Source organism: Taudactylus pleione, unplaced genomic scaffold (genome assembly GCF_031769625.1).
Source record: "Taudactylus pleione unplaced genomic scaffold, aTauple2 ptg000231l, whole genome shotgun sequence".
NCBI lineage: Eukaryota > Metazoa > Chordata > Amphibia > Anura > Myobatrachidae > Taudactylus > Taudactylus pleione.
In genome coordinates, this window is record NW_028284633.1 from 502,785 (window position 1) to 529,222 (window position 26,438).

General features: G+C 44.8%; 1 protein-coding gene across 1 annotated transcript in view; it reads right to left on the reverse strand.

The window, feature by feature from the left end:
• Positions 1–26,438, reverse strand: part of FHIP2A (FHF complex subunit HOOK interacting protein 2A) — a 109,997-nt gene that overhangs the window by 62,236 nt on the left and 21,323 nt on the right. Inside the window, exons 2-3 of the mRNA XM_088479376.1 lie at positions 18,853–18,931; positions 15,372–15,541 (exon numbers count right to left, since the gene is read on the reverse strand). Coding sequence (XP_088335502.1) covers positions 15,372–15,541; positions 18,853–18,931 — 249 coding nt within the window. The remainder of the gene's footprint in view (positions 1–15,371; positions 15,542–18,852; positions 18,932–26,438) is intronic.

Consider the following 26,438-nt stretch of genomic DNA (forward strand, 5'->3'; position numbering starts at 1 on the left):
ACAGCGTTACGTTACACTACACAGCACCAATGTAATACATAACAACCTGCCAGGGTTTCCTGTACCCTCAGTGTATATAGCACACAGCGTTACGTTACACTACACTACACCAATGTAATACATAACAACCTGCCAGGGTTTCCTGTACCCTCAGTGTATATAGCACACAGCGTTACGTTACACTACACAGCACCAGTGTAATACATAACAACCTGCCAGGGTTTCCTGTACCCTCAGTGTATATAGCACACAGCGTTACGTTACACTACACCAATGTAATACATAACAACCTGCCAGGGTTTCCTGTACCCTCAGTGTATATAGCACACAGCGTTACGTTACACTACACAGCACCAATGTTATACATATCAACCTGCCAGGGTTTCCTGTACCCTCAGTGTATATAGCACACAGCGTTACGTTACACTACACAGCACCAATGTAATACATAACAACCTGCCAGGGTTTCCTGTACCCTCAGTGTATATAGCACACAGCATTACGTTACACTACACAGCACCAGTGTAATACATAACAACCTGCCAGGGTTTCCTGTACCCTCAGTGTATATAGCACACAGCGTTACGTTACACTACACAGCACCAATGTAATACATAACAACCTGCCAGGGTTTCCTGTACCCTCAGTGTATATAGCACACAGCGTTACGTTACACTACACAGCACCAATGTAATACATAACAACCTGCCAGGGTTTCCTGTACCCTCAGTGTATATAGCACACAGCATTACGTTACACTACACAGCACCAGTGTAATACATAACAACCTGCCAGGGTTTCCTGTACCCTCAGTGTATATAGCACACAGCGTTACGTTACACTACACAGCACCAATGTAATACATAACAACCTGCCAGGGTTTCCTGTACCCTCAGTGTATATAGCACACAGCGTTACGTTACACTACACAGCACCAATGTAATACATAACAACCTGCCAGGGTTTCCTGTACCCTCAGTGTATATAGCACACAGCGTTACGTTACACTACACAGCACCAATGTAATACATAACAACCTGCCAGGGTTTCCTGTACCCTCAGTGTATATAGCACACAGCGTTACGTTACACTACACAGCACCAATGTAATACATAACAACCTGCCAGGGTTTCCTGTACCCTCAGTGTAATATAGCACACAGCGTTACGTTACACTACACAGCACCAGTGTAATACATAACAACCTGCCAGGGTTTCCTGTACCCTCAGTGGATACAAAAGATCAGGAAATCACCTCTGGCTCCTGAATGTTGCACCACGATCGTTCCAGGCCGCATCAATACCAACAGCTGTACCAGCCGCACCACGATCGTCCCAGGCCGCATCAATACCAACAGCTGTACATGCCGCACCACGATCGTCCCAGGCCGCATCAATACCAACGGCTGTACCAGCCGCATCACAGCTAACCTAGCTGCATCACGGTCACTCCAGGCCACATCAATTACCATCAGCTATACCAGCTGCATCCTGGTTTACTTAGCCACCCCACTCTGTGCCGCATCAATACCATCGGCTGTACCAGCCGCACCACGCATGGCAAAGCCGCATCGCGACATTAGACGCACTCCGGCCTTTATAAGCCATTTCCTGATTCTTCAGCAGCTCCAGAGCCTTAGCCAGCAGAGTCTGTTCTCCTGTCCCTCCTCCTGTTTTTGTTCTCCTGTCCCTCCTCTTGTGTCTGTTCTCCTGTCCCTCCTCCTGTTTCTGTTCTCCTGTCCCTCCTCCTGTTTCTGCTCTCCTGTCCCTCCTCCCGTTTCTGCTCTCCTGTCCCTCCTCCCGTTTCTGCTCTCCTGTCCCTCCTCCCGTTTCTGCTCTCCTGTCCCTCCTCCCGTTTCTGCTCTCCTGTCCCTCCTCCTGTTTCTGCTCTCCTGTCCCTCCTCCTGTTTCTGCTCTCCTGTCCCTCCTCCTGTGTCTGTTCTCCTGTCCCTCCTCCTGTTTCTGTTCTCCTGTCCCTCCTCCTGTTTCTGCTCTCCTGTCCCTCCTCTTGTGTCTGTTCTCCTGTTCCTCCTCCTGTTTCTGTTCTCCTGTCCCTCCTCTTGTTTCTGTTCTCCTGTCCCTCCTCTTGTTTCTGTTCTCCTGTCCCTCCTCTTGTTTCTGTTCTCCTGTCCCTCCTCTTGTTTCTGTTCTCCTGTCCCTCCTCTTGTGTCTGTTCTCCTGTCCCTCCTCCTGTGTCTGTTCTCCTGTCCCTCCTCCTGTTTCTGTTCTCCTGTCCCTCCTCTTGTGTCTGTTCTCCTGTCCCTCCTCTTGTGTCTGTTCTCCTGTCCCTCCTCCTGTGTCTGTTCTCCTGTCCCTCCTCCTGTGTCTGTTCTCCTGTCCCTCCTCCTGTGTCTGTTCTCCTGTCCCTCCTCTTGTGTCTGTTCTCCTGTCCCTCCTCCTGTGTCTGTTCTCCTGTCCCTCCTCCTGTTTCTGTTCTCCTGTCCCTCCTCTTGTGTCTGTTCTCCTGTCCCTCCTCCTGTTTCTGTTCTCCTGTCCCTCCTCTTGTGTCTGTTCTCCTGTCCCTCCTCCTGTGTCTGTTCTCCTGTCCCTCCTCCTGTTTCTGTTCTCCTGTCCCTCCTCTTGTGTCTGTTCTCCTGTCCCTCCTCCTGTGTCTGTTCTCCTGTCCCTCCTCCTGTGTCTGTTCTCCTGTCCCTCCTCTTGTGTCTGTTCTCCTGTCCCTCCTCCTGTGTCTGTTCTCCTGTCCCTCCTCCTGTGTCTGTTCTCCTGTCCCTCCTCTTGTGTCTGTTCTCCTGTCCCTCCTCCTGTGTCTGTTCTCCTGTCCCTCCTCCTGTTTCTGTTCTCCTGTCCCTCCTCTTGTGTCTGTTCTCCTGTCCCTCCTCCTGTTTCTGTTCTCCTGTCCCTCCTCTTGTGTCTGTTCTCCTGTCCCTCCTCCTGTGTCTGTTCTCCTGTCCCTCCTCCTGTTTCTGTTCTCCTGTCCCTCCTCTTGTGTCTGTTCTCCTGTCCCTCCTCCTGTGTCTGTTCTCCTGTCCCTCCTCCTGTGTCTGTTCTCCTGTCCCTCCTCTTGTGTCTGTTCTCCTGTCCCTCCTCTTGTGTCTGTTCTCCTGTCCCTCCTCCTGTTTCTGCTCTCCTGTCCCTCCTCCTGTTTCTGCTCTCCTGTCCCTCCTCCTGTTTCTGCTCTCCTGTCCCTCCTCTTGTTTCTGTTCTCCTGTCCCTCCTCTTGTTTCTGTTCTCCTGTCCCTCCTCTTGTTTCTGCTCTCCTGTCCCTCCTCCTGTTTCTGCTCTCCTGTCCCTCCTCCTGTTTCTGCTCTCCTGTCCCTCCTCCTGTTTCTGCTCTCCTGTCCCTCCTCCTGTTACTGCTCTCCTGTCCCTCCTCCTGTTTCTGTTCTCCTGTCCCTCCTCCTGTTTCTGCTCTCCTGTCCCTCCTCCTGTTACTGCTCTCCTGTCCCTCCTCCTGTTTCTGCTCTCCTGTCCCTCCTCCTGTTACTGCTCTCCTGTCCCTCCTCCTGTTACTGCTCTCCTGTCCCTCCTCCTGTTACTGCTCTCCTGTCCCTCCTCCTGTTACTGCTCTCCTGTCCCTCCTCTTGTTTCTGCTCTCCTGTCCCTCCTCCTGTTTCTGCTCTCCTGTCCCTCCTCTTGTTTCTGCTCTCCTGTCCCTCCTCTTGTGTCTGTTCTCCTGTCCCTCCTCTTGTGTCTGTTCTCCTGTCCCTCCTCTTGTGTCTGTTCTCCTGTCCCTCCTCTTGTGTCTGTTCTCCTGTCCCTCCTCCTGTTTCTGTTCTCCTGTCCCTCCTCCTGTTTCTGTTCTCCTGTCCCTCCTCCTGTTTCTGTTCTCCTGTCCCTCCTCCTGTTTCTGTTCTCCTGTCCCTCCTCCTGTTACTGCTCTCCTGTCCCTCCTCTTGTGTCTGTTCTCCTGTCCCTCCTCTTGTGTCTGTTCTCCTGTCCCTCCTCTTGTGTCTGTTCTCCTGTCCCTCCTCTTGTGTCTGTTCTCCTGTCCCTCCTCTTGTAGGTGTCACGTATAGCCTGGTCTTCCTAGGATATCTGTGTAAACCGCCACTACCTCGAGTTCAAGTCCAGGCGGCCAACTACGGTAAGTACCGTTGAACAGGGAACAGCGGGTGGCCGTTATTGGCAGAAGACCTCGCCTTGTGGTTCTCGGGGTTTACACAGTGAGTCCTTGGACACCATGGATTTTAGGTTTGTTCTACCAGGGGTGCCCCCGCCACCTCACTGCCTTTACATATACTATTAACAAAATATATATCCAACTGCGGATGGCTGTTTGTAGCCATCTTCTCCTTCATGTCCCCTGTATTTATAGTAACAAGTCTGTGTGTGCAAATCATTTTTTTTTTTGCATTGTCTCCTTTTTCTGTATTTTTGTGTATTTGTATATTTTATATTTGAAAACCTTTCAATAAAAATACTAAAAAAAAAGCAGCATTGCCAGGAAGTGGCAGCTGGCTTAGTAAATAAACCCCAGTGCACACTTTCAGCTACTTGACGCCATACTAAAACCCTGTGTGATGTCCGAAGATTTCATATTTTGATTCGTCGGCCCATAAGACCCTCTTCTGTCCTCAGTAGGACACTGGTGGTGCCTCATGGGTCAGGCAAAGCTCTGCTGGAAATCCGTTAGTTCTTATCCCATTACTTATTCCCTGACCAAAGGCCATTTGTATAACTCTGAAATGTACATTATTGGTCAGTTATTGCCAACCTAAACTCTAACAGTTACCGCTGAGCAAGATATATAGATGGAATTACAATGTACACAGTAATGGGAGCAGGAGTTATTGATGGAGCTACAATGTACACAGTAATGGGAGCAGGAGTTATAGATGGAGTTACAATGTACACAGTAATGGGAGCAGGAGTTATAGATGGAGTTACAATGTATACAGTAATGGGAGCAGGAGTTATAGATGGAGTTACAATGTATACAGTAATGGGAGCAGGAGTTATAGATGGAGTTACAATGTATACAGTAATGGGAGCAGGAGTTATAGATGGAGTTACAATGTATACAGTAATGGGAGCAGGAGCTATAGATGGAGTTACAATGTATACAGTAATGGGAGCAGGAGTTATAGATGGAGTTACAATGTACCCAGTAATGGGAGCAGGAGTTATAGATGGAGTTACAATGTACACAGTAATGGGAGCAGGAGTTATAGATGGAGTTACAATGTACACAGTAATGGGAGCAGGAGTTATAGATGGAGTTACAATGTACACAGTAATGGGAGCAGGAGTTATAGATGGAGTTACAATGTACACAGTAATGGGAGCAGGAGTTATAGATGGAGTTACAATGTATACAGTAATGGGAGCAGGAGTTATAGATGGAGTTACAATGTACACAGTAATGGGAGCAGGAGTTATAGATGGAGTTACAATGTATATAGTAATGGGAGCAGGAGTTATAGATGGAGTTACAATGTATACAGTAATGGGAGCAGGAGTTATAGATGGAGTTACAATGTATACAGTAATGGGAGCAGGAGTTATAGATGGAGTTACAATGTACACAGTAATGGGAGCAGGAGCTATAGATGGAATTACAATGTACACAGTAATGGGAGCAGGAGTTATTGATGGAGCTACAATGTACACAGTAATGGGAGCAGGAGTTATAGATGGAATTACAATGTACACAGTAATGGGAGCAGGAGTTATAGATGGAGTTACAATGTATACAGTAATGGGAGCAGGAGTTATAGATGGAGTTACAATGTATACAGTAATGGGAGCAGGAGTTACAATGTATACAGTAATGGGAGCAGGAGTTATAGATGGAGTTACAATGTATACAGTAATTGGAGCAGGAGTTATAGATGGAATTACAATGTATACAGTAATGGGAGCAGGGGTTATAGATGGAGTTACAATGTATACAGTAATGGGAGCAGGAGTTACAATGTATACAGTAATGAGAGCAGGAGCTATAGATGGAGTTACAATGTGTACAGTAATGGGAGCAGGAGTTATAGATGGAATTACAATGTATACAGTAATTGGAGCAGGAGCTATAGATGGAGTTACAATGTATACAGTAATGGGAGCAGGAGTTATAGATGGAGTTACAATGTATACAGTAATGGGAGCAGGAGTTATAGATGGAGTTACAATGTATACAGTAATGGGAGCAGGAGTTATAGATGGAGTTACTATGTATACAGTAATGGGAGAAGGAGTTATAGATGGAGTTACAATGTACGCAGTAATGGGAGCAGGAGCTATAGATGGAGTTACAATGTACGCAGTAATGGGAGCAGGAGCTATAGATGGAGTTACAATGTATACAGTAATGGGAGCAGGAGTTATAGATGGAGTTACAATGTATACAGTAATGGGAGCAGGAGTTATAGATGGAGTTACAATGTATACAGTAATGGGAGCAGGAGTTATAGATGGAGTTACAATGTATACAGTAATGGGAGCAGGAGTTATAGATGGAGTTACAATGTATACAGTAATGGGAGCAGGAGTTATAGATGGAGTTACAATGTATACAGTAATGGGAGCAGGAGCTATAGATGGAGTTACAATGTATACAGTAATGGGAGCAGGAGTTATAGATGGAGTTACAATGTATACAGTAATGGGAGAAGGAGTTATAGATGGAGTTACAATGTATACAGTAATGGGAGAAGGAGTTATAGATGGAGTTACAATGTATACAGTAATGGGAGCAGGAGTTATAGATGGAGTTACACTGTATACAGTAATGGGAGCAGGAGTTATAGATGGAGTTACAATGTATACAGTAATGGGAGCAGGAGCTATAGATGGAGTTACAATGTATACAGTCATGGGAGCAGGAGTTATAGATGGAGTTACAATGTACCAAGTAATGGGAGCAGGAGTTATAGATGGAGTTACAATGTATACAGTAATGGGAGCAGGAGTTGTAGATGGAGTTACAATGTACACAGTAATGGGAGCAGGAGTTATAGATGGAGTTACAATGTATACAGTAATGGGAGCAGGAGTTATAGATGGAGTTACAATGTACACAGTAATGGGAGCAGGAGTTATAGATGGAGTTACAATGTATACAGTAATGGGAGCAGGAGTTATAGATGGAGTTACAATGTATACAGTAATGGGAGCAGGAGTTATAGATTGAGTTACAATGTATACAGTAATGGGAGCAGGAGTTATAGATTGAGTTACAATGTATACAGTAATGGGAGCAGGAGTTATAGATGGAGTTACAATGTATACAGTAATGGGAGCAGGAGTTATAGACGGAGTTACAATGTATACAGTAATGGGAGCAGGAGTTATAGATGGAGTTACAATGTATACAGTAATGGGAGCAGGAGTTATAGATGGAGTTACAATGTATACAGTAATGGGAGCAGGAGTTATAGATGGAGTTACAATGTATACAGTAATGGGAGAAGGAGTTATAGATGGAGTTACAATGTATACAGTAATGGGAGAAGGAGTTATAGATGGAGTTACACTGTATACAGTAATGGGAGCAGGAGTTATAGATGGAGTTACACTGTATACAGTAATGGGAGCAGGAGTTATAGATGGAGTTACAATGTATACAGTAATGGGAGCAGGAGCTATAGATGGAGTTACAATGTATACAGTAATGGGAGCAGGAGTTATAGATGGAGTTACAATGTACCCAGTAATGGGAGCAGGAGTTATAGATGGAGTTACAATGTACACAGTAATGGGAGCAGGAGTTATAGATGGAGTTACAATGTACACAGTAATGGGAGCAGGAGTTATAGATGGAGTTACAATGTACACAGTAATGGGAGCAGGAGTTATAGATGGAGTTACAATGTATACAGTAATGGGAGCAGGAGTTATAGATGGAGTTACAATGTACACAGTAATGGGAGCAGGAGTTATAGATGGAGTTACAATGTATATAGTAATGGGAGCAGGAGTTATAGATGGAGTTACAATGTATACAGTAATGGGAGCAGGAGTTATAGATGGAGTTACAATGTATACAGTAATGGGAGCAGGAGTTATAGATGGAGTTACAATGTATACAGTAATGGGAGCAGGAGTTATAGATGGAGTTACAATGTATACAGTAATGGGAGCAGGAGTTATAGATGGAGCTACAATGTACACAGTAATGGGAGCAGGAGTTATAGATGGAGTTACAATGTATACAGTAATGGGAGCAGGAGTTATAGATGGAGTTACAATGTATACAGTAATGGGAGCAGGAGTTATAGATGGAGTTACAATGTATACAGTAATGGGAGCAGGAGCTATAGATGGAGTTACAATGTATACAGTAATGGGAGCAGGAGTTACAATGTATACAGTAATGGGAGCAGGAGCTATAGATGGAGTTACAATGTATACAGTAATGGGAGCAGGAGTTACAATGTATACAGTAATGGGAGCAGGAGTTATAGATGGAGTTACAATGTATACAGTAATTGGAGCAGGAGTTATAGATGGAATTACAATGTATACAGTAATGGGAGCAGGAGTTATAGATGGAGTTACAATGTATACAGTAATGGGAGCAGGAGTTATAGATGGAGTTACAATGTATACAGTAATGGGAGCAGGAGTTATAGATGGAGTTACAATGTACACAGTAATGGGAGCAGGAGGTATAGATGGAATTACAATGTACACAGTAATGGGAGCAGGAGTTATTGATGGAGCTACAATGTACACAGTAATGGGAGCAGGAGTTATAGATGGAATTACAATGTACACAGTAATGGGAGCAGGAGTTATAGATGGAGTTACAATGTATACAGTAATGGGAGCAGGAGTTATAGATGGAGTTACAATGTATACAGTAATGGGAGCAGGAGTTACAATGTATACAGTAATGGGAGCAGGAGTTATAGATGGAGTTACAATGTATACAGTAATGGGAGCAGGAGTTATAGATTGAGTTACAATGTATACAGTAATGGGAGCAGGAGTTATAGATTGAGTTACAATGTATACAGTAATGGGAGCAGGAGTTATAGATGGAATTACAATGTATACAGTAATGGGAGCAGGGGTTATAGATGGAGTTACAATGTATACAGTAATGGGAGCAGGAGTTACAATGTATACAGTAATGAGAGCAGGAGCTATAGATGGAGTTACAATGTGTACAGTAATGGGAGCAGGAGTTATAGATGGAATTACAATGTATACAGTAATTGGAGCAGGAGCTATAGATGGAGTTACAATGTATACAGTAATGGGAGCAGGAGTTATAGATGGAGTTACAATGTATACAGTAATGGGAGCAGGAGTTATAGATGGAGTTACAATGTATACAGTAATGGGAGCAGGAGTTATAGATGGAGTTACTATGTATACAGTAATGGGAGAAGGAGTTATAGATGGAGTTACAATGTATACAGTAATGGGAGCAGGAGTTATAGATGGAGTTACAATGTACGCAGTAATGGGAGCAGGAGCTATAGATGGAGTTACAATGTATACAGTAATGGGAGCAGGAGTTATAGATGGAGTTACAATGTATAGAGTAATGGGAGCAGGAGTTATAGATGGAATTACAATGTATACAGTAATGGGAGCAGGAGTTATAGATGGAATTACAATGTATACAGTAATGGGAGCAGGAGTTATAGATGGAGTTACAATGTATACAGTAATGGGAGCAGGAGTTATAGATGGAGTTACAATGTATACAGTAATGGGAGCAGGAGCTATAGATGGAGTTACAATGTATACAGTAATGGGAGCAGGAGTTACAATGTATACAGTAATGGGAGCAGGAGTTATAGAAGGAGTTACAATGTATACAGTAATGGGAGCAGGAGCTATAGATGGAGTTACAATGTATACCGTAATGGGAGCAGGAGTTATAGATGGAGTTACAATGTATACAGTAATTGGAGCAGGAGTTATAGATGGAGTTACAATGTATACAGTAATTGGAGCAGGAGTTATAGATGGAGTTACAATGTATACAGTAATGGGAGCAGGAGTTATAGAAGGAGTTACAATGTATACAGTAATGGGAGCAGGAGCTATAGATGGAGTTACAATGTATACCGTAATGAGAGCAGGAGTTATAGATGGAGTTACAATGTATACAGTAATGAGAGCAGGAGTTATAGATGGAGTTACAATGTATACAGTAATGGGAGCAGGAGTTACAATGTATACAGTAATGGGAGCAGGAGTTACAATGTATACAGTAATGGGAGCAGGAGTTATAGAAGGAGTTACAATGTATACAGTAATGGGAGCAGGAGTTATAGATGGAGTTACACTGTATACAGTAATGGGAGCAGGAGCTATAGATGGAGTTACAATGTATACAGTAATGGGAGCAGGAGTTACAATGTATACAGTAATGGGAGCAGGAGTTATAGACGGAGTTACACTGTATACAGTAATGGGAGCAGGAGTTATAGATGGAGTTACAATGTATACAGTAATGGGAGCAGGAGCTATAGATGGAGTTACAATGTATACAGTAATGGGAGCAGGAGTTATAGATGGAGTTACAATGTATACAGTAATGGGAGCAGGAGTTACAATGTATACAGTAATGGGAGCAGGAGTTATAGATGGAGTTACAATGTATACAGTAATTGGAGCAGGAGTTATAGATGGAATTACAATGTATACAGTAATGGGAGCAGGAGTTATAGATGGAGTTACAATGTATACAGTAATGGGAGCAGGAGTTATAGATGGAGTTACAATGTATACAGTAATGGGAGAAGGAGTTATAGATGGAGTTACAATGTATACAGTAATGGGAGCAGGAGTTATAGATGGAGTTACAATGTACGCAGTAATGGGAGCAGGAGCTATAGATGGAGTTACAATGTACGCAGTAATGGGAGCAGGAGCTATAGATGGAGTTACAATGTATACAGTAATGGGAGCAGGAGTTATAGATGGAGTTACAATGTACCCAGTAATGGGAGCAGGAGCTATAGATGGAGTTACAATGTATACAGTAATGGGAGCAGGAGTTATAGATGGAATTACAATGTATACAGTAATGGGAGCAGGAGCTATAGATGGAATTACAATGTATACAGTAATGGGAGCAGGAGTTATAGATGGAGTTACAATGTATAGAGTAATGGGAGCAGGAGTTATAGATGGAGTTACAATGTATAGAGTAATGGGAGCAGGAGTTATAGATGGAATTACAATGTATACAGTAATGGGAGCAGGAGTTATAGATGGAGTTACAATGTATACAGTAATGGGAGCAGGAGTTATAGATAGAATTACAATGTATACAGTAATGGGAGCAGGAGCTATAGATGGAGTTACAATGTATACAGTAATGGGAGCAGGAGCTATAGATGGAGTTACAATGTATACAGTAATGGGAGCAGGAGTTACAATGTATACAGTAATGGGAGCAGGAGTTATAGAAGGAGTTACAATGTATACAGTAATGGGAGCAGGAGTTATAGAAGGAGTTACAATGTATACAGTAATGGGAGCAGGAGCTATAGATGGAGTTACAATGTATACCGTAATGGGAGCAGGAGTTATAGATGGAGTTACAATGTATACAGTAATTGGAGCAGGAGTTATAGATGGAGTTACAATGTATACAGTAATGGGAGCAGGAGTTATAGATGGAGTTACAATGTATACAGTAATGGGAGCAGGAGTTATAGAAGGAGTTACAATGTATACAGTAATGGGAGCAGGAGCTATAGATGGAGTTACAATGTATACCGTAATGGGAGCAGGAGTTATAGATGGAGTTACAATGTATACAGTAATGGGAGCAGGAGCTATAGATGGAGTTACAATGTATACCGTAATGAGAGCAGGAGTTATAGATGGAGTTACAATGTATACAGTAATGAGAGCAGGAGTTATAGATGGAGTTACAATGTATACAGTAATGGGAGCAGGAGCTATAGATGGAGTTACAATGTATACAGTAATGGGAGCAGGAGTTACAATGTATACAGTAATGGGAGCAGGAGTTATAGAAGGAGTTACAATGTATACAGTAATGGGAGCAGGAGTTATAGATGGAGTTACACTGTATACAGTAATGGGAGCAGGAGCTATAGATGGAGTTACAATGTATACAGTAATGGGAGCAGGAGTTACAATGTATACAGTAATGGGAGCAGGAGTTATAGACGGAGTTACACTGTATACAGTAATGGGAGCAGGAGTTATAGATGGAGTTACAATGTATACAGTAATGGGAGCAGGAGCTATAGATGGAGTTACAATGTATACAGTAATGGGAGCAGGAGTTACAATGTATACAGTAATGGGAGCAGGAGTTTTAGATGGAGTTACAATGTATACAGTAATTGGAGCAGGAGTTATAGATGGAGTTACAATGTACACAGTAATGGGAGAAGGAGTTATAGATGGAGTTACAATGTATACAGTAATGGGAGCAGGAGTTATAGATGGAGTTACAATGTACGCAGTAATGGGAGCAGGAGCTATAGATGGAGTTACAATGTACGCAGTAATGGGAGCAGGAGCTATAGATGGAGTTACAATGTATACAGTAATGGGAGCAGGAGTTATAGATGGAGTTACAATGTACCCAGTAATGGGAGCAGGAGCTATAGATGGAGTTACAATGTATACAGTAATGGGAGCAGGAGTTATAGATGGAATTACAATGTATACAGTAATGGGAGCAGGAGCTATAGATGGAATTACAATGTATACAGTAATGGGAGCAGGAGTTATAGATGGAGTTACAATGTATAGAGTAATGGGAGCAGGAGTTATAGATGGAATTACAATGTATACAGTAATGGGAGCAGGAGTTATAGATGGAGTTACAATGTATACAGTAATGGGAGCAGGAGTTATAGATAGAATTACAATGTATACAGTAATGGGAGCAGGAGCTATAGATGGAGTTACAATGTATACAGTAATGGGAGCAGGAGTTATAGAAGGAGTTACAATGTATACAGTAATGGGAGCAGGAGTTATAGATGGAGTTACACTGTATACAGTAATGGGAGCAGGAGCTATAGATGGAGTTACAATGTATACAGTAATGGGAGCAGGAGCTATAGATGGAGTTACAATGTATACAGTAATGGGAGCAGGAGTTACAATGTATACAGTAATGGGAGCAGGAGTTATAGAAGGAGTTACAATGTATACAGTAATGGGAGCAGGAGCTATAGATGGACTTACAATGTATACCGTAATGGGAGCAGGAGTTATAGATGGAGTTACAATGTATACAGTAATTGGAGCAGGAGTTATAGATGGAGTTACAATGTATACAGTAATGGGAGCAGGAGTTATAGATGGAGTTACAATGTATACAGTAATGGGAGCAGGAGTTATAGAAGGAGTTACAATGTATACAGTAATGGGAGCAGGAGCTATAGATGGAGTTACAATGTATACCGTAATGGGAGCAGGAGTTATAGATGGAGTTACAATGTATACAGTAATGGGAGCAGGAGCTATAGATGGAGTTACAATGTATACCGTAATGAGAGCAGGAGTTATAGATGGAGTTACAATGTATACAGTAATGAGAGCAGGAGTTATAGATGGAGTTACAATGTATACAGTAATGGGAGCAGGAGCTATAGATGGAGTTACAATGTATACAGTAATGGGAGCAGGAGTTACAATGTATACAGTAATGGGAGCAGGAGTTATAGAAGGAGTTACAATGTATACAGTAATGGGAGCAGGAGCTATAGATGGAGTTACAATGTATACAGTAATGGGAGCAGGAGTTACAATGTATACAGTAATGGGAGCAGGAGTTATAGACGGAGTTACACTGTATACAGTAATGGGAGCAGGAGTTATAGATGGAGTTACAATGTATACAGTAATGGGAGCAGGAGCTATAGATGGAGTTACAATGTATACAGTAATGGGAGCAGGAGTTACAATGTATACAGTAATGGGAGCAGGAGTTATAGATGGAGTTACAATGTATACAGTAATTGGAGCAGGAGTTATAGATGGAGTTACAATGTACACAGTAATGGGAGAAGGAGTTATAGATGGAGTTACAATGTATACAGTAATGAGAGCAGGAGTTATAGATGGAGTTACAATGTATACAGTAATTGGAGCAGGAGTTATAGATGGAGTTACAATGTATACAGTAATGGGAGCAGGAGTTATAGATGGAGTTACAATGTATACAGTAATGGGAGCAGGAGTTATAGATGGAGTTACAATGTATACAGTAATGGGAGCAGGAGTTATAGATGGAGTTACAATGTATACAGTAATGGGAGCAGGAGTTATAGATGGAGTTACAATGTACACAGTAATGGGAGAAGGAGTTATAGATGGAGTTACAATGTATACAGTAATGGGAGAAGGAGTTATAGATGGAGTTACAATGTATACAGTAATGGGAGCAGGAGTTATAGATGGAGTTACAATGTATACAGTAATGGGAGCAGGAGTTATAGATGGAATTACAATGTATACAGTAATGGGAGCAGGAGTTACAATGTATACAGTAATGGGAGCAGGAGTTATAGACGGAGTTACAATGTATACAGTAATGGGAGAAGGAGTTATAGATGGAGTTACAATGTACGCAGTAATGGGAGCAGGAGCTATAGATGGAGTTACAATGTATACAGTAATGGGAGCAGGAGTTATAGATGGAGTTACAATGTATACAGTAATGGGAGCAGGAGTTATAGATGGAGTTACAATGTATACAGTAATGGGTGCAGGAGTTATAGATGGAGTTACAATGTACCCAGTAATGGGAGCAGGATATATAGATGGAGTTACAATGTATACAGTAATGGGAGCAGGAGTTATAGATGGAGTTACAATGTATATAGTAATGGGAGCAGGAGTTATAGATGGAGTTACAATGTATACAGTAATGGGAGCAGGAGTTATAGATGGAGTTACAATGTATATAGTAATGGGAGCAGGAGTTATAGATGGAGTTACAATGTATACAGTAATGAGAGCAGGAGTTATAGATGGAATTACAATGTATACAGTAATGGGAACATGAGTTATAGATGGAGTTACACTGTATACAGTAATGGGAGCAGGAGTTATAGATGGAGTTACAATGTATACAGTAATGGGAGCATGAGTTATAGCTGGAGTTACAATGTATATAGTAACAAGAGTTATAATGTATCCTATACTTTATAATATATTTTATAAGTACAGACAGTATATAAATTAACACAGAGCCATGTTCGGAGAGTGCGCCCGTCTCTGGCCAGAGAAATCACAGCAGTATCTCCCTATTTCTCATTACTACTGTTACTCACACTCCATGGGGAGCAGCTACACCCCCTGGGGCTTATTAGGCTACTCCTGCGATATAGGTGATTTAGTGAATACAACTGGTTTAGGAGTTCTGCATAGGTCTGAAGATCGGTCCTAGAAGCAGATACCCCTTGGTGATATAATGACTGGCACAATGAGACATTATAACGGAGAGAGACTCACGTCGGCTTTCCCCAGGGTATACAGGGTCTCCAGGACTTTGTGATGTAATAAATACTCCATACAGGGCCCGGTCTCTCCAGATTCAGGTTCCTTTTCTTCTTGCACCAGAATACCCAGCATCTGCTCCAGGTGAGAGGGGATGTTGGTATCGGTTACGGGGGCTTTGTCATCTGCGCCACAGAAAAACAGGTTCCAGTCGTTATAGTGAGAGGTCAAACAGAAATGTCACAGCACAGACAACATGAGTGGGAGCAGCCATCTAGCTTACTATGGTGAGGAAAGAGTGGTCAGCTATAGACTACAACGGACAAGTGCCCCTGGGGGAACCTACACCTATGTATTGGCGAGGAACCAGTGACATCACGAGGGGCCCTGACTTCTAGAGAACAGATCGGCTGTGTCTTATGAATATTAGTTCAGCCATGGCTGGATTAGAGTCAGTAGGTGTAGAGCCTCAAGTAGTTGTAAAAGATCCAATAGGTTTACAGCCTACAACCGTACCAGTGTGCACAGCGGGGGGCGACCGCGCACCGGTACCAGCAGGGACTGCCATTAGTAAAATAAATCTGTTTCTGTAAAAAAAAAAAAAAAAAAAAATTCTTTGCCCCAACCCTGGGAATTACGGCCAATACTTTGTTACTCCCCTCTGCAGCAATGAGGGTTATATAGGAACAGCTGAAACGCGTAAATCTGCACTAAAACAGCAGCAGCCAATCAGCAATTGTCAGACAATGGTAGCAAATGTCTGGTTGGTTGCAAACTTGTGACGTTAGTAAATCACTCTCAGTATGTATGTATGTAACGACAGCAGGTTATAGGGGATACTAATGTACATACAGTGGTGCTTGAAAGTTTGGGAACCCTTCAGAATGTTCTATATATCTGCTGAAATTTGGCCTAAAACTACCTCTGATTTTCACACAAATCCTAAAAGTAGATAAAGAACCAAATCAAACAAAATGAGACAAAAAAATTTAGACGTTCTCATTTTTTTTTTTTGAGGAAAATGATCCAATATCACATTTCTGTGAGCGGCAAAAGTATGTGACCCTTTAGGCTTAGCAGATATTTTGAAGGTGAAATTAGAGTGAGGTATTTTCTATCTATGGGGTGACAATCAGGTGTGAGGGGACAACCTGTCTTTTTAAAAGAACAGGGATCTATCAAAGTCTGATGTTCACAACCCATGTTTGTGGAAGTGTATCATGCCAGGAACAAAGGAGATTTCTGAGGACCTCAGAAGAAGAGTCATTGATGCTCATCAGGCTGGAAAAGGTTACAAAACCGTCTCTAAAGAGTTTGGACTCCACCAATCATCATTCATACAGAATGTGTACAAATGGAGGAGACACCAGACCTTTATTACCCTCCCCAGGAGTGGTCGACTAACAAGAATGACGCCAAGAGCAAGGTGTCTAATAGTTCACAAGGTCACAAAGGAACCCAAGGTAACCTCTAAGCAACTGAAGGACCTTCTCACATTAGCTAATGATAATGTTCATGAGTCAACCATCAGGAGGACACTGGACAACAATGTTGTGCATGGCAGGACTGCAAGGAGAAAGCCGCTGCTCTCCATGAAGAACATTGCTGCCCGCCTGCAGTTTGCTGAAGATCACCTGGACAAGCCAGAAGACTATTGGAACAATGTATTGTGGACAGATGAGACCAAAATAGACCTTTTTTGGTTTAAATGAGAAGTGTTATGTTTGGAGAAAGGAGAACACTGCATTCCAGCATAATAACCTCATACCATCTGTGACACACGGTGGTGGAGGTATCATGGTTTGGGCCTGTTTTGCTGCATCTGGCCCAGGACGACTTGCCATCATTGCTGGGACAATTCTGAATTATACCAGAATATTCTAAAGGAAAATGTCAGGACATCTGTCCATGAGCTGATCTGAAGAGAACGTGGGTCATACAACGACCCAAAGCACACATATCATTCCATCAAAGAATGGTTAAAGAAGAATAAATGTAAAGTTTTGGAATGGCCAAGTCCAAGTCCTGACCTTAATCTAATGGAGATGTTGTGGAAGGACCTGTAGTGAGCAGCTCATGGGAGGAGACCCACCAACATAACAGAGGTGAAGCTGTTCTGTACGGAGGAAAGGGGTAAAATTCCTCAAAGCCGATGTTCAGGACTAATCAACAATTACCGGAAACGTGTAGAAGCAGCTATTGCTGCACAAGGGGGTCATACCAGATACTGAGAGCAAAGGGTCACATACTTTTACCACTCACAGATATGTGATATTGGATCATTTTCCTCAATAAAAAAAATGAGTTTATCTAACTTTTTTGTCTCATTTGTTTGATTTGGTTCTTTATCTACATTTAAGACTTGTGTGAGGCAGTTTTAGGCTAAGTGTGAGTGTGCTAGAAGCTTGGGCCGTGACAGGTGCAGGGTGCTGCAATGAACACTATGGCCCTCATTCAGAGCCGCTCGTTAGCGGCAGTACGCTCGTTCCGAGCGATGTTTGCACATCTGCGCATGCGTACGCTTTTTAGTACGCATGCGCGAACCAGTCAGTGCGGCCTAAAATCGTTTGTACGCTATATAGCGAGTGCCTGAGGCGTATGTGGGTGGTAACAGGGGAAGGTGCTTGAAAATGGGGAGTGGAGATCCGAACGCAGGCGCGCTTAAAGGTCAAAACGGGCGTTTTATGGGTGTGTATATTTAAAACAGCAGCGTCAATGACCACGTCACTGGGTTATTTTAGAGCCAGAACTGCTCGCAAATTTGTGGTAGCAAACACCAACCACAAGAATAGCGAGCAGTTCATACGCTGGTCGATGTACTCGATTAATCTAATAAATAGCGGACATGACGTATGGTGCGAGCGGCCAGGGGGCGTTTTTAACAAATAAACGAGCGTATGTTTTGCTCGTTCGTTCAGACTTAGAGGTGTGAACAGACTGCAATGTGCGTACGGATCATTTGAATAGCCACCCCTTGTTTTTAAACGAACGACCGCAAATAGCGAACGGCTCTGAATGAGGGCCTATGTACCGTCCTGGTCTGATCAGCTTCCTCATCTTGCTGATATGTGCAGTGCTGTATGTTATCTCCGGAAAGATCATACATATTTCATGGAATATTTAAAAAGAAGGCAACACAAACATTAACACCCTCAAGCAACATGGCCGACACGAGGCTCACATCTGTCATTAGCCAGGGGCGGCGACTTCAATGAGATAGCCGAATCATCTACCCCATGCAAGGCATTGCTAGTCAATCCACGCTGGTATGGTTCTGATAATGCACTTATTACAGTTACTGGTTTGGCCTATAGCTAGGGTAATAGAATGATCAGTAATACAGGTGGTGCCGATGAGACAACGGGTGCAGGAGAGATGGCAGGGTGCCGATGAGACAACGGGGGCAGGAGAGATGGCAGGGTGCCGATGAGACAACGGGGGCAGGAGAGATGGCAGGGTGCCGATGAGACAACGGGGGCAGGAAGGACTCTCTTACCGGATGTCTCTATGTAGTAATGCGTGATCGCCTTCCAGTGATACACAAAGTCTTCTTGTAGCGGCAGAGATGGTGCAAGCTGCATAGGATGGAACCAGATCGTTACCGTCAAACACACTATAATTACTCATTAATGCTACATCCACGTAAATGATATGTACTAAAATATACTGACATCTCCAGTCACTCAAAGATGCCAGAATTACCCATATGGTACTGTAGGTACCACAATCTTATTTATAAGAACACAGCGCTGTCTTCTGTATATTACTGTCATGGTACCCGGGTGCGGAGGGGGTCTCACACGTTAGAAGTACAAGAAGCCAGAGTTTGTCCCTTTTACACTGCAGACACGTGAGCTGCATAGCAGAGGATGAGCTGGTGGGTACACACTACACCATCACCAACATTTACATAGCATCACCATACACTACAGACATGTGAGCTGCATAGCAGAGGATGAGCTGGTGGGTACACACTACACCGTCACCAACATTTACATAGCATCACCATACACTGCAGACACGTGAGCTGCATAGCAGAGGATGAGCTGGTGGGTACACACTACACCATCACCAACATTTACATAGCATCACCATACACTACAGACACGTGAGCTGCATAGCAGAGGATGAGCTGGTGGGTACACACTACACCGTCACCAACATTTACATAGCATCACCATACACTGCAGAGACGTGAGCTGCATAGCAGAGGATGAGCTGGTGGGTACACACTACACCGTCACTAACATTTACATAGCATCACCATACACTGCAGACACGTGAGCTGCATAGCAGAGGATGAGCTGGTGGGTACACACTTCACCGTCACCAACATTTACATAGCATCACCATACACTGCAGACACGTGAACTGCATAGCAGAGAGTGAGCTGGTGGGTAAACACTACACCGTCACCAACATTTACATAGCATCACCATACACTGCAGACACGTGAGCTGCATAGCAGAGAGTGAGCTGGTGGGTACACACTACACCATCACCAACATTTACATAACATCACCATACACTGCAGACACGTGAGCTGCATAGCAGAGAATGAGCTGGTGGGTACACACTACACCGTCACCAACACTTACATAGCATCACCATACACTGCAGACATGTGAGCTGCATAGCAGAGGTTGAGCTGGTGGGTACACACTACACCGTCACCAACATTTACATAGCATCAACATACACTGCAGACACGTGAGCTGCATCGCAGAGAGTGAGCTGGTGGGTACACACTACACCGTCACCAACACTTACATAGCATCACCATACACTGCAGACACGTGAGCTGCATAGCAGAGAGTGAGCTGGTGGGTACACACTACACCGTCTCCAACATTTACATAACATCACCATACACTGCAGACACGTGAGCTGCATAGCAGAGGATGAGCTGGTGGGTACACACTACACCGTCACCAACATTTACATAGCATAACCATACACTGCAGACACGTGAGCTGCATAGTAGAGAGTGAGCTGGTGGGTACACACTACACCGTCACCAACATTTACATAACATCACCATACACTGCAGACATGTGAGCTGCATAGCAGAGGGTGAGCTGGTGGGTACACACTACACAGTCACCAACATTTACATAGCATCACCATACACTGCAGACACGTGAGCTGCATAGCAGAGGGTGAGCTGGTGGGTACACACTACACCGTCACCAACATTTACATAACATCACCATATACTGCAGACACGTGAGCTGCATAGCAGAGGATGAGCTGGTGGGTACACACTACACCGTCACCAACATTTACATAACATCACCATACACTGCAGACACGTGAGCTGCATAGCAGAGGATGAGCTGGTGGGTACACACTACACCGTCACCAACATTTACATAGCATCAACATACACTGCAGACACGTGAGCTGCATAGCAGAGAGTGAGCTAGTGGGTACACACTACACCGTCACCAACATTTACATAACATCACCATACACTGCAGACACGTGAGCTGCATAGCAGAGAGTGAGCTGGTGGGTACACACTACACCGTCACCAACACTTACATAGTATCACCATACACTGCAGACACGTGAGCTGCATAGCAAGGGATGAGCTGGTGGGTACACACTACACCGTCACCAACATTTACATAGCATCACCATACACTGCAGACACGTGAGCTGTATACATAGCATCACCATACACTGCAGACACGTGAGCTGCATAGCAGAGGATGAGCTGGTGGGTACACACTACACCGTCACCAACATTTACATAGCATCACCATACACTGCAGATACGTGAGCTGCATAGCAGAGGAAGAGCTGGTGGGTTCACACTACACCGTCACCAACATTTACATAGCATCACCATACACTGCAGACACGTGAGCTGCATAGCAGAGAGTGAGCTGGCGGGTACACACTACACCGTCACCAACATTTACATAGCATCACCATACACTGCAGACACGTGAGCTGCATAGCAGAGGATGAGCTGGTGGGTACACACTACACCGTCACCAACATTTACATAGCATCACCATACACTGCAGACACGTGAGCTGCATAGCAGAGGATGAGCTGGTGGGTACACACTACACCGTCACCAACATTTACATAGCATCACCATACACTGCAGACACGTGAGCTGCATAGCAGAGGATGAGCTGGTGGGTACACACTACACCGTCACCAACATTTACATAGCATCACCATACACTGCAGACACGTGAGCTGCATAGAAGAGGATGAGCTGGTGGGTACACACTACACCGTCACCAACATTTACAAAGCATCACCATACACTGCAGACACGTGAGCTGCATAGCAGAGGATGAGCTGGTGGGTACACAGTACACCGTCACCAACACTTACAAAGCATCACCATACACTGCAGACACGTGAGCTGCATAGCAGAGGATGAGCTGGTGGGTACACACTACACCGTCACCAACACTTACATAGCATCACCATACACTGCAGACACGTGAGCTGCATAGCAGAGGATGAGCTGGTGGGTACACACTACACCGTCACCAACACTTAAATAGCATCACCATACACTGCAGACACGTCAGCTGCATAGCAGAGGATGAGCTGGTGGGTACACACTACACCGTCACCAACATTTACATAGCATCACCATACACTGCAGACACGTGAGCTGCATAGCAGAGGATGAGCTGGTGGGTACACACTACACCGTCTCCAACATTTACATAGCATCACCATACACTGCAGACACGTGAGCTGCATAGCAGAGAGTGAGCTGGCGGGTACACACTACACCGTCACCAACATTTACATAGCATCACCATACACTGCAGACACGTGAGCTGCATAGCAGAGGATGAGCTGGTGGGTACAAACAACACCATCACCAACATTTACATAGCATCACCATACACTGCAGACACGTGAGCTGCATAGCAGAGGATGAGCTGGTGGGTACACACTACACCGTCACCAACATTTACATAGCATCACCATACACTGCAGACACGTGAGCTGCATAGCAGAGGGTGAGCTGGTGGGTACACACTACACCGTCACCAACATTTACATAGTATCACCATACACTGCAGACACGTGAGCTGCATAGCAGAGGAAGAGCTGGTGGGTACACACTACACCGTCACCAACATTTACATAGCATCGCCATACACTGCAGACACGTGAGATGCATAGCAGAGGATGAGCTGGTGGGTACACACTACACCGTCACCAACATTTACATAGCATCACCATACACTGCAGACATGTGAGCTGCATAGCAGAGGATGAGCTGGTGGGTACACACTACACCGTCACCAACATTTACATAGCATCACCATACACTGCAGACACGTGAGCTGCATAGGAGAGGGTGAGCTGGTGGGGACACACTACACCTTCACCAACATTTACATAGCATCACCATACACTGCAGACACGTGAGCTGTATACATAGCATCACCATACACTGCAGACACGTCAGCTGCATAGCAGAGGATGAGCTGGTGGGTACACACTACACCGTCACCAACATTTACATAGCATCACCATACACTGCAGACACGTGAGCTGCATAGCAGAGGATGAGCTGGTGGGTACACACTACACCGTCACCAACATTTACATAACATCACCATACACTGCAGACACGTGAGCTGCATAGCAGAGAGTGAGCTGGTGGGTACACACTACACCGTCACCAACATTTACATAACATCACCATACACTGCAGACACGTGAGCTGCATAGCAGAGGATGAGCTGGTGGGTACACACTACACCGTCACCAACATTTACATAGCATCACCATACACTGCAGACACGTGAGCTGCATAGCAGAGGATGAGCTAATGGGTACACACTACACCGTCACCAACACTTACATAGCATCACCATACACTGCAGACACGTGAGCTGCATAGCAGAGAGTGAGCTGGCGGGTACACACTACACCGTCACCAACATTTACATAGTATCACCATACACTGCAGACACGTGAGCTGCATAGCAGAGAGTGAGCTAGTGGGTACACACTACACCGTCACCAACATTTACATAACATCACCATACACTGCAGACACGTGAGCTGCATAGCAGAGAGTGAGCTGGTGGGTACACACTACACCGTCACCAACACTTACATAGTATCACCATACACTGCAGACACGTGAGCTGCATAGCAGAGGTTGAGCTGGTGGGTACACACTACACCGTCACCAACATTTACATAGCATCACCATACACTGCAGACACGTGAGCTGCATAGCAGAGAGTGAGCTAGTGGGTACACACTACACCGTCACCAACATTTACATAACATCACCATACACTGCAGACACGTGAGCTGCATAGCAGAGAGTGAGCTGGTGGGTACACACTACACCGTCACCAACACTTACATAGTATCACCATACACTGCAGACACGTGAGCTGCATAGCAGAGGATGAGCTGGTGGGTACACACTACACCGTCACCAACATTTACATAGTATCACCATACACTGCAGACACGTGAGCTGCATAGCAGAGGATGAGCTGGTGGGTACACACTACACCGTCACCAACATTTACATAGCATCACCATACACTGCAGACACGTGAGCTGCATAGCAGAGAATGAGCTGGTGGGTACACACTACACCGTCACCAACATTTACATAGCATCACCATACACTGCAGACATGTGAGCTGCATAGCAGAGGGTGAGCTGGTGGGTACACACTACACCGTCTCCAACATTTACATAGTATCACCATACACTGCAGACACGTGAGCTGCATAGCAGAGGATGACCTGGTGGGTACACACTACACCGTCACCAACATTTACATAGCATCACCATACACTGCAGACACGTGAGCTGCATAGCAGAGGGTGAGCTGGTGGGTACACACTACACCGTCACCAACATTTACATAGCATCACCATACACTGCAGACACGTGAGCTGCATAGCAGAGGATGAGCTGGTGGGTACACACTACACCGTCACCAACATTTACATAGCATCACCATACACTGCAGACACGTGAGCTGCATAGCCGAGGATGAGATGGTGGGTACACACTACACCGTCACCAACACTTACATAGCATCACCATACACTGCAGACACGTGAGCTGCATAGCAGAGGATGAGCTGGTGGGTACACACTACACCGTCACCAACAATTACATAGCATCACCATACACTGCAGACACGTGAGCTGCATAGCAGAGGATGAGCTGGTGGGTACACACTACACCGTCACCAACACTTACATAGCATCACCATACACTGCAGACACGTGAGCTGCATAGCAGAGGGTGAGCTGGTGGGTACACACTACACCGTCACCAACATTTACATAGCATCACCATACACTGCAGACACGTGAGCTGCATAGCAGAGAATGAGCTGGTGGGTACACACTACACCGTCACCAACATTTACATAGCATCACCATACACTGCAGACACGTGAGCTGCATAGCAGAGGATGAGCTGGTGGGTACACACTACACCGTCACCAACATTTACATAGTATCACCATACACTGCAGACACGTGAGCTGCATAGCAGAGAAAGAGCTGGTGGGTACACACTACACCGTCACCAACATTTACATAGCATCACCATACACTGCAGACACGTGAGCTGTATACATAGCATCACAATACACTGCAGACACGTGAGCTGCATAGCAGAGGATGATCTGGTGGGTACACACTACACCGTCACCAACATTTACATAGCATCACCATACACTGCAGACATGTGAGCTGCATAGCAGAGGGTGAGCTGGTGGGTACACACTACACCGTCTCCAACATTTACATAGTATCACCATACACTGCAGACACGTGAGCTGCATAGCAGAGGATGACCTGGTGGGTACACACTACACCGTCACCAACATTTACATAGCATCACCATACACTGCAGACACGTGAGCTGCATAGCAGAGGGTGAGCTGGTGGGTACACACTACACCGTCACCAACATTTACATAGCATCACCATACACTGCAGACACGTGAGCTGCATAGCAGAGGATGAGCTGGTGGGTACACACTACACCGTCACCAACATTTACATAGCATCACCATACACTGCAGACACGTGAGCTGCATAGCCGAGGATGAGATGGTGGGTACACACTACACCGTCACCAACACTTACATAGCATCACCATACACTGCAGACACGTGAGCTGCATAGCAGAGGATGAGCTGGTGGGTACACACTACACCGTCACCAACAATTACATAGCATCACCATACACTGCAGACACGTGAGCTGCATAGCAGAGGATGAGCTGGTGGGTACACACTACACCGTCACCAACACTTACATAGCATCACCATACACTGCAGACACGTGAGCTGCATAGCAGAGGGTGAGCTGGTGGGTACACACTACACCGTCACCAACATTTACATAGCATCACCATACACTGCAGACACGTGAGCTGCATAGCAGAGAATGAGCTGGTGGGTACACACTACACCGTCACCAACATTTACATAGCATCACCATACACTGCAGACACGTGAGCTGCATAGCAGAGGATGAGCTGGTGGGTACACACTACACCGTCACCAACATTTACATAGTATCACCATACACTGCAGACACGTGAGCTGCATAGCAGAGGAAGAGCTGGTGGGTACACACTACACCGTCACCAACATTTACATAGCATCACCATACACTGCAGACACGTGAGCTGTATACATAGCATCACAATACACTGCAGACACGTGAGCTGCATAGCAGAGGATGATCTGGTGGGTACACACTACACCGTCACCAACATTTACATAGCATCACCATACACTGCAGACACGTGAGCTGCATAGCAGAGGATGAGCTGGTGGGTACACACTACACCGTCACCAACATTTACATAGCATCACCATATACTGCAGACACGTGAGCTGCATAGCAGAGGATGAGCTGGTGGGTACACACTACACCGTCACCAACATTTACATAGCATCACCATACACTGCAGACACGTGAGCTGCATAGCAGAGGATGAGCTGGTGGGTATACACTACACCGTCACCAACATTTACATAGCATCACCATACACTGCAGAGACGTGAGCTGCATAGCAGAGGATGAG